The sequence below is a fragment of the Malus sylvestris genome, chromosome 13 (genome assembly GCF_916048215.2).
Source record: "Malus sylvestris chromosome 13, drMalSylv7.2, whole genome shotgun sequence".
Taxonomy (NCBI): domain Eukaryota; kingdom Viridiplantae; phylum Streptophyta; class Magnoliopsida; order Rosales; family Rosaceae; genus Malus; species Malus sylvestris.
The window spans coordinates 11,388,857-11,401,785 of NC_062272.1; the positions used below are offsets into that span (position 1 = coordinate 11,388,857).

Sequence of the window (12,929 nt, forward strand, 5' to 3'; positions counted from 1 at the left end):
GGAAAACTTCTCGGTTGGAGACTTGGAAAATCCAAGTCACTGAGTGGGATCGGCTATATGAATCTTAGAACGCCATTGTGCTCGATCCTGTGTCATGTCCTTCGTTAGATCCAAGTACTCTAAGTCTTTTCTTAGAGTCTCTTCCAAAGTTTTCCTAGGTCTTCCTCTACCCCTTCGGCCCTGAACCTCTGTCCCATAGTCGCATCTTCTAATCGGAACGTCAGTAGGCCTTCTTTGCACATGTCCAAACCACCGTAACCGATTTTCTCTCATCTTTCCTTCAATTTCGGCTACTCCTACTTTACCCCGGATATCCTCATTCCTAATCTTATCCTTTCTCGTGTGCCCACACATCCAACGAAGCATCCTCATCTCCGCTACACCCATTTTGTGTACGTGTTGATGTTTCACCGCCCAACATTCTGTGCCATACAGCATCGCCGGCCTTACTGCCGTCCTATAAAATTTTCCCTTGAGCTTCAGTGGCATACGGCGGTCACACAACACGCCGGATGCACTCTTCCACTTCATCCATCCAGCTTGTATTCTATGGTTGAGATCTCCATCTAATTCTCGGTTCTTTTGCAAGATAGATCCTAGGTAACGAAAACGGTCGCTCTTTGGTATTTCTTGATCTCCGATCCTCACCCCTAACTCGTTTTGGCCTCCATTTGCACTGAACTTGCACTCCATATATTCTGTCTTTGATCGGCTTAGGCGAAGACCTTTAGATTCCAACACTTCTCTCCAAAGGTTAAGCTTTGCATTTACCCCTTCCTGAGTTTCATCTATCAACACTATATGAGATCAAAAAATAGTTCGTCTCATTTTTTTTATAAGAGGCGTTGTATAGGATGACATTGGCAGTGTGTCTTACCTAAGTTTTTTAATGTAGTCGGACTAAGTTTTTCAACGTAACCAGACGTATATTACCTATTAGTATCTCTTACATCACATAAAACGTAGGATCCCTTTTTCTAGGTCTCATTTTCTTCCATTTAAAGCATGATCAGTCATAAAATCAAATTTTAAGGAGTAACCTGTATAAAGCAGGACAGTAGCTCACACAATGTCAAAATATGTGATCAAAATTAGCTGAGCTTGTATGCCATAACAACATAAACAACCAGCTATAAAGCTCGCGTACAGGCAAGAACGATATTAGAGTGAATGGCATCAGTCTGCATTCTGAACAAAAAAAACGTAACGAATTCGAGCAAAAAATTCATGAACTTGATGTTTGGCCATCTGCAATTGATCATCACCATCACTTTTTCAAAGAAATAAGATTGTATGAGAAACTAAGTAACAGAAAGCAGCGACTCCCTACGAAATTGTATAAATCCTCAAAAATGAATCACCATGGGAGATTATTATTATTATACCAATGAGCCTTTTTCAGGTAGGGAAAATGTCAGTACATTTAGATATCAAATCTTTCCTCCAATTTCAATGAAAGAGGAAAACAAATTAAATTTCTAACCTGATTCTTCATCTTGATTGCTGAGTTGTGTTTTATATTTTATTGACCTGGTTCAAATAGCACAAGTCATCCTGTCAAAGACTTCAACCACAAGTCTCCTAAACAGCCTCTATACCGCCCCACCTCCTCTTTCGGCTTGGCCTATGTAACTGTGCTTCAGCTGTTTCAACTAGAAGATCAATCTCAGGCTTGGACAACTTGTCTGGCTCTTTTTTCAGGGTGATTGGCTCCTTAAAACGCTCCCCACGTTTCTCCATTTTTGCCTTCGTCGCAAGAATCCTTTGGTTGTCATATCCTTCTGCAACCTTGTCCCCACTGGAACCAATTTCTCCACAGAATGTTCGCCTATTCACATTCTGAGCTGCTGATGAATACTCAGAAGCATGTTTTCCCTGTAAGAGATGTGCCGTCTTGAGGTCTTCTGTCAGAGTCTGGCCCGCTTCAGCATCCAAATCACCATTTTCAACTGGAAACTTATCGAGCCCTTTTGTACTGTTTTGGTTGCATCCGACTTTTTGGGTGTTAAATTGGACTACCCTCACCTTCTCATATTGACTACAATCCGCTAAGGTTGTCTGCTCACCACCAAACTCTGGATCCATATTTTCCAGCATACCATTGCGAATCAAACTTCCACGTTTGTGGCTTCTTACAGACTGCAGCGTAAAGCAAGGAAATGTCACACTTTTGTAAAATATTAGTCAACTAAACAGTAAAACAGACGATTGGAAACATGCAGCAGAATGAACCACCAACAAATTCCAGCAAGTTCCAAGTATGATGTAAAAGACTTCAAACTAAGGAAATATCACCCAGGCCCTGCAACATCCGTTAAAATGTCTTCAAATAGGTGGCAGATGTAAAAGACTAGGTAAATAAAGTGAAGGGACTATTCAATAAGTATCACTTGTGTTCAAAGGACATCTACTCAATCAAATCCAGGAGACAGGAACTTTCCTTTTTCCCTTTGATACTGAGATTTGATGTAAGAAACACAAATATTTGATTTTCACATTGAATATTCAGTTGATGCTTGGTAGGAGACTGCCTAACAAGGATTAAGAGCTCTAAATTGTCGGTGCATTGCAGGAATATTCAGACAATAGAAAAGAAAAGTAAAGAGCATGACTGCCAGTAGGACATTAGCCATAGTTTGAAGTATAAATTAACAGAGCATGGAAATAGCAAAGAGACAAAGGTTGCAACTTTTTGACAGCAAGAAAGAAAGAATCTCAATAAATAAAGAATGAAAGACGATAGCTAAATAAGGGAGAATCCCTCCCATTTTCTTCTTCAACTGGGTATGTGCCCAAAAGGAGTCCCACAACTACAACAACAACAACAAAGCCTTTTCCCACTAAGTGGGGTCGGCTATATGAATCCTAGAACGCCATTGCGCTCGGTTTTGTGTCATGTCCTCCGTTAGATCCAAGTACTCTAAGTCTTTTCTTAGAGTCTCTTCCAAAGTTTTCCTAGGTCTTCCTCTACCCCTTCGGCCCTGAACCTCTGTCCCGTAGTCACATCTTCGAACCGGAGCGTCAGTCGGCCTTCTTTGCACATGTCCAAATCACCGGAGCCGATTTTCTCTCATCTTTCCTACAATTTCGGCTACTCCTACTTTACCTCGGATATCCTCATTCCCAATCTTATCCTTTCTCGTGTGCCCACACATCCCACGAAGCATCCTCATCTCCGCTACACCCATTTTGTGTACGTGTTGATGCTTCACCACCCAACATTCTGTGCCATACAACATCGTTGGCCTTATTGCCGTCCTATAAAATTTTCCCTTGAGCTTCAGTGGCCTACGACGGTCACACAACACGCCGGATGCACTCTTTCCATCCAGCTCGTATTCTATGGTTGAGATCTCCATCTAATTCTCCGTTCTCTTGCAAGATAGATCCTAGGTAGCGAAAACGGTCGCTTTTTGTGATCTTCGCTAGATTGCTCCGGTCATTAGTGTGGATAAGTATATAAATGGATAGAGATAGGAAAGAAAACACAAGATGTACGTGGTTCACCCAGATTGGCTACGTCCACGGAATAAAAGAGTTCTCATTAATTGTGAAGGGTTTACACAAGTACATAGGTTCAAGCTCTCCTTTAGTGAGTACAAGTGAATGATTTAGTACAAATGACATTAGGAAATATTGTGGGAGAATGATCTCGTAATCACGAAACTTCTAAGTATCGGAGTGTGGTGTCGTCTTGACTTGCCTTATCTGTCTCATAGGTAGATGTGGCATCTTCTCTGGAAGTACTCTTCCTCCATCAGGGGTGGTATCTTTAACTGGTGGAGATGCACAAGGTAATGTATCAATTTCACTTGAAGCTTACTTGTAGTTTCAGGCTTGGTCAAGCGCGATACAAACCATGTAGTAGGAGTCTCCCAAGTCGCCGAGCTAGGGGGTCTGCTGAAAGAGGTGACAGACAAGGTAAGCAATCAGAGCTCCGACTGATTGTTCACCTTCTCCCCATCTTGCAGCAGCATGAAGGATAAAGAGAAGAAAAATGAGAAGAGATGATATGAGATACTTTTGCTTTTGAAGAAGTAACTTTCCACAGGCTTATTCTTGAACTGAGCTGGAGGGTTTTCTGGTTTCCTCCAGAGTATAAGGCCGACTGAAGAATTTGAGGGTCAAAACAAGTCCATCAAATCTAGAGTACGTTCCACCCTGCTGATATGGGATACTTTTGCTTTTGACAGAGTAATGGATGTATCGGCACGTGTGCTGTTACGCTTGTCTCCACATGCTTCCTTGTATCCTTCGCACTTGCCCTATCTGTTCCTCAAGCAGATGCGGAATCTTCCCTAGAAACATAAGATGTTGAAGATGAGTACTCGAGAGCAATGCCAGGTAAGTAATCAGGTAAGGGGTTCCAGGCAGTCACTTCCTGGCTGGAAGCTTGATTCCAAGTGCTGACTGATTGCTCTCTTTCTCCTTGTCTTGCAGGTAAAAACAAGGCCAAAAGAAAAGACAGGGAAAAAGCATGATATGGGATACTCTTGCTTTTAACCCTGATGATATGAGATATTCTTGCTCTAGTATAGCTTGTTTGCAGAGGTATTATCGGGGGGAAAGAAAGCTGAATATTTCGAAAGGCTTCGTTGGGAGTGCCCTCTCAGATATGATGAAGGGTTGAGCATTTTTGCAGGTCTGCCTGTCCGTTGGGGATGGAGGTCGACATATATAGGAGTCTCCCTAACAAGTAGTAATGCTATTCCTTTACCCTGCTTGGTCATAGCACGGTAGTGGGAGCTGCCAGTTTCACATGTTTTAACTCTGTCAGAGCACTTTGAAAAAGTGGTCTGTGGTATCTGGCTCTCGAGATTCGGAGAACGATGCCTCTTCGATTTTTGAGAAAGCAATCATGATGGGGGTCTGACTCTCGAGATTCGGAGAGCAGTGTCTCTTCGATTTTTGAGGAAGTAATCATGTTGGGAGTCTGGCTCTCAAGATTCGGAGGGCGGTGCCTCTTCGATTTTGGAGCAAGCAATCTTGTTGGGAGTGTTGTCTCGAATGTGAGTAAAGGTTGGACATGTTTGCTAGTCTACCTTGCCACGAAGCACAAAGGTTGACACACAGGGACTTTCCAATTATCCAGCAATGGTACTGTTCCTTTACCCTCTCTTCGATTTTGAGAAAGTAGTCATGTTGGGAGTCTGGCTCTCGAGATTCGGAGGACGGTGCCTCTTCGATTTTGGAGCAAGCAATCTTGTTGGGAGTGTTTTCTCGAATGTGAGTAAAGGTTGGGAATGTTTGCTAGTCTACCTTGCCACGAAGCACAGAGGTTGACACACAGTGACTTTCCAATTATCCGTACTGTTCCTTTACCCTTGTGGGTAATAATATGGTAGCTAGACCTTCAAAATTTATGTGTCTAAACTTTGTTAGTGCTGTTTCTTTGCTATTCTTTTACCTTTCTTGGTCAGAGCGATGTAGTGGGAGCTGCAAGCTTCACGTGCTCAACTTTGGCAGAGAACTTTGGCAAAGTTATCTATGGTACCCATGAGTTATTGTTGCGTGTGGGAAGTGGGTGATTGAACAGTAAGATTCATGTGCTTTCTACTTCACCAGAAGTCTTCGACAAAATGCCCATAATTTCTGCAAAGCTGAGTGTGCGTGTGACAGGTGCTGACAAGGCTAGAAAAGTAGGTGCCTCTTCGATTTCTGAGATCGGCCCTCGTGGTCTCTGAGCAGCCCAGCTTTTGAGAAAGCGAGCGCCTCTTCAATTGATTCGGAGAACGATGCCTCATCGATTTTTGAGAAAGCAATCATGCTGGGGGTCTGGCTCTCGAGATTCGGGGAGCAGTGTCTCTTCGATTTTTGAGAAAGTAATCATGTTAGGAGAGTGGCTCTCGAGATTCGGAGGGCGGTGCCTCTTCGATTTTGGAGCAAGCAATCTTGTTGGGAGTGTTTTCTCGAATGTGAGTAAAGGTTGGGCATGTTTGCTAGTCTACCTTGCCACGAAGCACAGAGGTTGACACACAGGGACTTTCCAATTATCCAACAGTGGTACTGTTCCTTTACCCTTGTGGGTAATAATATGGTAGCTAGACCTTCAAAATTTATGGGTCTAAACTTTGTTAGTGCTGTTTCTTTGCTATTCTTTTACCCTTCTTGGTCAGAGCGGTGTAGTGGGAGCTGCAAGCTTCACGTGCTCAACTTTGGCAGAGAACTTTGGCAAAGTTATCTGTGGTACCCATGAGCTATTGTTGCGTGTGGGACTACTTCCCCAGAAGTCTTTGACAGAATGCCCATAATTTCCGCAAAGCTGAGTGTGCGTGTGACAGGTGCTGACAAGGCTGGAAAAGTAGGTGCCTCTTCGATTTCTGAGATCGGCCCTCGTGGTCTCTGGGGAGCCCAGCTTTTGAGAAAGCGAGCGCCTCTTCGATTTCTGAGATCGGCCTTCGTGGTCTTTGAGCAGCCCAACTTTTGAGAAAGCAAACGCCTCTTCGATTTCTGAGATCAACCCTCGTGATCTCTAAGCAGCCCAACTTTTGAGAAAGCAAACGCCTCTTCGATTTCTGAGCAGGCGCCTCTTCGATTTCTGAGCAGGCGCCTCTTCGATTTCTGAAGCTCCGTCGAGTGCAGATTTTTATAGGGGCTGGCATTAAGTTTCAAAGCACACTTGAATCTCCACCAGTAGAAGCTTCATTCTTGCACTTCTAAGATCTTGATTTGTCCGACCTCTTCTCTCTTCAACACCTTTGAAAATGTCTGGCCCCTCCGACCGTCGTTTTGACTTGAACCTTGTTGAAGAGGCAGCCCCGCCTTCTCCAGACAACATATGGCGCCCATCCTTCGTCTCCCCAACTGGTCCTCTTACCGTTGGGGATTCCGTGATGAAGAATGATATGACCGCTGCGGTGGTGGCCAGGAACCTTCTCACTCCCAAAGATAACAGACTACTTTCCAAACGGTCTGATGAGTTAGCTGTTAAGGATTCGCTGGCTCTCAGTGTTCAGTGTGCAGGTTCTGTGTCTAATATGGCCCAACGCCTATTTGCTCGAACCCGCCAAGTTGAATCATTGGCGGCTGAAGTGATGAGTCTCAAACAGGAGATTAGAGGGCTCAAGCATGAGAATAAACAGTTGCACCGGCTCGCACATGATTATGCTACAAACATGAAGAGGAAGCTTGACCAGATGAAGGAAACTGATGGTCAGGTTTTACTTGATCATCAGAGATTTGTGGGTTTGTTCCAAAGGCATTTATTGCCTTCGTCTTCTGGGGCTGTACCGCGTAATGAAGCTCCAAATGATCAACCTCTGATGCTTCCTCCTTCTAGGGTTCTGTCCAGTACTGAGGCTCCAAATGATCCCCCTCCGGTGCCTTCTCTTTCTGGGGCTCTACCGACTGCTGAGACTTCTCCTAAGCAACCTTTGTGAAGGCTCCCTCTTGTGTGTTTATTTTGACTCATGTATATGTACATATTTGTAGCTTATCGGGGATATCAATAAATAAGCTTTCCTTCATTTCAACGTATTGTGTTAAATACACCAAAGCCTTCTTCGCTAAGTTCTTTGAATTTTCTTTGGTTGAAGCTTGTATGTTGAAGCTTTCTGAGTGGAGCATGTAGGTTAGGGTAGTGTTCCCTTAATTTCCCGAGTGAGGAAAACTTCTCGGTTGGAGACTTGGAAAGTCCAAGTCACTGAGTGGGATCGGCTATATGAATCTTAGAACGCCATTGAAAAGGAGTCCCACAACTACTGGAATTAAAATAATTGCAGACTAATAATGAAATCACATTAACCCAATGGTGTTACAAAGAAGACCAAAGTTTTCAGATCAAATGAACCCTAAAAATCAAAACACAAACTAACATGGAAATAAGAACATGAAATTGTACAAAATACATTCTATAAATGAGAGATAAATATGAAAACCACCCAAAACTATAACAGAAGCATGTGATGACAGGTAGTGTGGAAAAACAAGCAAATTTGAAAAGAAACAAAAGAATAAAATAAAAAAGCATGTTGGATTCATGCAAATTTGCAACCTTAAATACTATAGATTCTGTTAACTTGAACAATATCTCAAGTAACACCCATTGTTATCATATGTCATCCAATATAAAACACCTATTTTATTCAAATATTTTACCACCATGTTTTGATTTGCAAGGTGTAAAGCAGTCTCTTTTACTTGTCAACCTCCATGAAATCAACAAGCATGACAAGCCTACTTTACCAAGAAATTCCTGACAGATAACGAGGAATAGGAAAGTATAGAAGATTCTACAATAATGCCTTAATGATTGACGGGGAACCTTATTCCCCCAACTTACATGCTTGACACACTGGACCTAGAAGGCCATCCTAATGGGAACCAACAATTAAGAACATATAGGCAACACATTACTTAAGAGAGAGGAAAGTTAAAATACGATAAAAGAGGAAAGGAAACAAAAAAATAGAGAAAAGAAGAGAGCAAAAGTGCAATGAGATAGCATTAAAAAGAATAAGAAGGGATTGCTCAACTCTTGTCGAGCACTCATATATACAAGTACAATGATACAAGGTTTCACCTTGGGTTCCCCCAACTGTACCTTTCCTTCCCCAACAACCAAGTCAACCGAACCTCTGCACCTCAGGGCCGTCCGCTCATGCTTACCGATATACATCTTAGAACTACTATTAATACAGTTAGCACTACTTCCTTTTCTCATCAATTCTAGTCTATCCTGCTCTGATAGCATATCAACATGCATTGCATCATTGTAGGAACCATATTTAGCATGAAATTTGTCATGTCTTACATATTTCTGATATGAAAGGGATGACTTCTCAGAATACAATTTATCACCACGGCACCTGACAGTTAACTGATCCTCAGTCCAGTGTAGGACTTCAGATCGCTGGTTAGATCTTCTCCACTTAAATTGATCACTCGGATAAATGATGTCATCAATTTCATCAGCATTATAACGATTATCAAACCAATTACTTTCTTTGAATTCAGCAGAGTATGTTTCTCTAGCATGTCTCCAATATCTTTCATCAGTTGCTCTTGTGTGAGAAACATCAATTCTTGGTGATAGGGAATCAATCCACCTTCCTTCATCACCTGCGTATGATTCTTTGTAAGACTGATCGAACAAATATTGATTTTCTCCATGTCTGCAATATTCATTTTCAATTTTCTCAGACCATGAATCATCCCAATCAAAATTGGGACTGTCAACATATCCACCCCTTCCCCTGGAGTGTTGTAATTCTCTCCTGAGCCGAGGAAACTGCCTTTCATCAAATTCATCCAAATTATTCGTTCTTCGATCAGTGAATGAAGCACATTTCCTAAATTTTTCTCCCACAAAGTCATCTTCACGTTTATAACCGAAACGGCCACCACCATGGATGGGTATTTTCTGAAACTGCAGTTTCTTGGCATTCCTTCTAAATTGAGCATCCCTTTCTTCAACAGTGTGTGGGGAATAACTGGAATGCCACCCCCTGGACTTCCTACTCGAGAGAGGACTCCTCTCCTTAGAGAATCGTGCTCTTCCAAAACGATGCCAATCTCTATCCCTATCTTCACAAAAATACTCCCTTTCATTCCAGTTTTTTCTGAAATATGGATCTAGCTTGTCTTGGATCTTGTGATTACTTTTTCTATCCACATAATTTGTTTTAGCGGTATGAACATGGTTGTCGGCATATCTCCGAGATTCTTTATAATCTGAAATATCTTCTCTATCACTATAGCCAAAATCTCGCAGAATTTTTTTCTGTCTGCTATAATTCAATGAGCTATCCCTGTCATAAAGGTCCTCCATTTCCGAGGTGAGGGAAGCATCATCATCATCATCATCTTTAATGTGAATCTTTGGTTCAACAACACTGTGAAGCCTCCTTTTCTGATGCTTATGCTCCTTTTGAGCATGACTATTACGTGTGGAATAATTTTTTATATCAACTATTGTTCTCTTGATGCCATTGCTTTTCAAGTTCTCAAAAGATGATGTGACAGGAGTATGAATATCTTCTGGATCAAAATGAACACCATTCTTTGATGCTTCAGAATCACTTCCAAAACAGGATGAAGTGGGGCTAAGTTGATCGTCATCACCAAATGATAATTGTGCCTCCATCAGGCATTGATCAGCATACAAAGTATTCTTGCCAACACCGTCCCTTGTTTTATTTGCAATTTCAGTAGTCTCCAATGAGACAACATTCCCCTGAATTTGGTCATACCCATCCAGAGCAACGACCTGGTTATTTCTTTGATCAGAATCTATTTTCATTGGACAAGTGGCACTGATCCTCGGGGAACACCTGATGATGTCAAGGAAAACCATATGAATTATGGGTGCCTTCAGAAATTGTAATTAAATTTATATATGGAAATTGGAACCTAATAATTGAATTATTTAGGGCTCCACATATAACAGAATACAAACCTGTCTGATCTTCTTGTGTTCCCTTCCGGAGTTCCTACCAATAAATCATCTTCTTCGGCAGGAATAATTTGGTTGCCATTTGCAGTTAATTCTCCATTATCAGATGCCTCATGTGCAGTAAGATTTGTATGGCCCTGTTCCTCACCAGAGTTTGAGGTTTCCTCAGTGCCATCCTGCACCGCAATCTGCCCAATCAATCAATTAGTGATAACTTAATATAAGGTAGATGCAACAAATCCATCTGACAATTCAAAGTGACAGCCAACCTGTATCACAACATCAGAATCCAAACTACGTGGATGCCTACTATCAAAAGATGGTTGGCGTTCAACCATACTATCTTCAACCTGAATTGCTCTTCCTTTTGGCTGAAGAAATCAAAAGCCAAGTCATAACCATCTCAACCAAGTTTTCTAAATACAAGAATCAGAGAATAGTAATAAACTGTGACATACTAGTTCCAACTCTCTGAAACTGGAATCAGAATCTCTAGATGGAGGCGGAGCAAACTTTGTTGGTCCAGCATTGTTCGTTTCTTTATAAATAGTTTCCTGGGAGAATTTCTCATACGCAGATCCAGCTTCTTTAGCCTATTTTATGTAAGGAAGATATTAGTGGACATGTCAACACGTAAAATTTGAACAATTGTTATGGTGATATAATGAGATTCTCAAAAAATTCGAACAAATAACCTGATAAAATTTTGACGCTTTTGAGACAGGGATCCCAAACTGCATAGATGTTAGCCATAGTTGTTCCTGCAATGCATTTTAAGTATTAGGATTTTATTTACTCAGAGCTGTGTTAAAGAAAACAAATGAGAACCGGTTGGCCATATCACAAGACTATTAACGGCACAGCCACAAGTACAGCATAGAAAGTTTCGGGAAAAAACTTTTTCAACCTGCCAGAACATCTAAATGGGATCTAGAAGACTAGAACGGACACTATTTTTACACCATAAATTTCTTTGGGATGATAAGCATGGCATTATTTCAGTTACCAGGGAGATGCAGTACTGTTTCCAACAGTCCTCGTTCAAACCAAAATTGAAATAATCTGTTACATCAACTCCAGGATACTTCCATGGCTTCTCCTCAAATGATTCAATGTTTACATCAAGTATGGTCCTGGAATAAAGAAAACAAGGACGCTAATGTGTCATAGTCCAGTTCAGTATTACTCTAAAACCGTCGTTTTTAAGAAGGTTCAAACTGTAGCCAAAATTCCCAATTATACAGAAATTGGGTTTGTCCAATATTTAAAATTTTGTTTGTAACTTACTAACCTATACCAAGGAAGTCTGAAACCATATCTATTTTGAGCCACCATTCGATTAGGGGGATCACGAATACCACTAATCTGAGAGCTCGACCCCTTGTGTTGATAGCACATACTATTATCATGGTACTGCACAAAGCACAAAGCACCAAGCATCTATGAATATGAAAAATAGTATTCATCATCTATGAACATCTAGTTCTGTAAGCAGAAAGATTTCGATTATACATAAAGATTCCAAATACTTGAACTTTCTGTAACCAAAGATTGAAAATTACTCGTTTCAAGTTAATTTAGACAAAAAAAACAAAAAAAAAGATAATACCTTATACTCTTTCGTAGGCGGAAAACCATCATCACCCTCATCCTCATGCTCATCATTCTTCACTCTCCCTCGGCCGCCATTTGGAAACACTTTGCCCTCACAGTCCTCATCATTCAGCACTATTTTCAGGTCATCCTCGCTATCACTTCCATTGAAGTCCTCATCCTCCTCCAAAGCCGAAACTTTCTCACCCAACTCCTCGCAGACAGAATCGGGCTTCTTCGAATCGGAGCCAGGACTAGCGTTTTTCGCCTTTCCATTATCATCACTTACATCTTCTGTGTAAAAGTGAGCGAATTCTGCTACGCCATTGATGGCCAAATTGGCCTGCGCTTCAACGCCTGCATACAAATCCCCGAAATCATCGTCGAAATCCTCCATAATTTACAAACCCTGGAATTGAAGAGGGAAAACTGTGCTAGGGTTTTGCCTGACGGTGATGGAAAACCGCCATTGGCGATGAAATGATAAGCTTTGGATGCTTTGATGAACAAAAGACTGGAGCTTGAAGTGCTTTCTATGACTAAAACCCCCCTTAAACCCTGAATCCCTAAAACCCTAGTACGGCCAATTATTATTTATAGTTATTTTCCTTTTATGGGCTCTTACAAATTTTGGCCCGCCTAAAATAACAAGCCTCATCATCTAAGCAAATTGCTAATACATGTTTATATGGTGCTCAAGCCAACAGTACTACTCACAACAATCAAGATGGCAAGGAAGATGCAAATAAACTCTAATGTCCGACACGACATTATCCGTAAAGATCTATTCTTTCTTGTAAAAGAAATGGATTTATTCGTTTTCAATACGACTCTATGAGCTTTAATCTGAACACGCTGTTTTCGTTCAGCAACGCGTCGTGTACGACTCTTTCATAATTATAAAGGTAACCTTTATGTCTTCTGCTTTCATTATAACGCAATC

General features: G+C 41.4%; 2 protein-coding genes across 43 annotated transcripts in view; one reads left to right on the forward strand and one right to left on the reverse strand.

The window, feature by feature from the left end:
- LOC126595859 (uncharacterized) overlaps nucleotides 1–12,929 on the forward strand; it is a 98,528-nt gene that overhangs the window by 50,942 nt on the left and 34,657 nt on the right. For 6 of the 39 annotated variants that reach the window (XR_007613723.1, XR_007613709.1, XR_007613718.1 and 3 more), the window contains one exon: nucleotides 5,062–5,236. The exons of 11 other annotated variants lie outside the window; for them this stretch is intronic. The gene's annotated coding sequence lies outside the window, so the exon portion shown is untranslated. Of the gene's footprint in view, nucleotides 1–3,575; nucleotides 6,066–12,929 lie in introns of those variants that run through there. 22 more of the 39 variants (XR_007613724.1, XR_007613730.1, XR_007613710.1 and 19 more) reach the window with 11 other exon arrangements.
- Nucleotides 1,354–12,539, reverse strand: LOC126595833 (FIP1[V]-like protein). 4 transcript variants are annotated; one of them, XM_050262138.1, is made up of 9 exons: nucleotides 12,003–12,539; nucleotides 11,685–11,806; nucleotides 11,400–11,526; nucleotides 11,089–11,154; nucleotides 10,852–10,986; nucleotides 10,663–10,764; nucleotides 10,397–10,581; nucleotides 8,753–10,271; nucleotides 1,354–2,139 (listed from the first exon to the last, which is right to left on the reverse strand). In XM_050262138.1, exons 1-9 carry the CDS (start codon nucleotides 12,381–12,383, stop codon nucleotides 1,582–1,584), a joined length of 3,195 nt encoding a protein of 1,064 aa, XP_050118095.1. In that variant the 5' UTR covers nucleotides 12,384–12,539; the 3' UTR covers nucleotides 1,354–1,581. The 4 variants fall into 4 exon arrangements, with proteins under 4 accessions (XP_050118095.1, XP_050118094.1, XP_050118093.1 ...); XM_050262137.1 differs by having other exon boundaries at nucleotides 8,543–10,271; XM_050262136.1 differs by having other exon boundaries at nucleotides 8,522–10,271.

What these genes read in the sequence shown, in the direction of transcription:
- LOC126595833 (XM_050262136.1), bottom strand. Translation starts at nt 12,383, where the DNA reads ATGGAGGATTTCGACGATGATTTCGGGGATTTGTATGCAGGCGTTGAA. An exon ending in TTCAGACTTCCTTGGTATAG is followed by an intron (nt 11,527 to 11,684) that starts GTTAGTAAGTTA and finishes TCTTTATTCCAG; the next exon opens with GACCATACTTGATGTAAACA. An exon ending in AAGCGTCAAAATTTTATCAG is followed by an intron (nt 10,987 to 11,088) that starts GTTATTTGTTCG and finishes TACATAAAATAG; the next exon opens with GCTAAAGAAGCTGGATCTGC.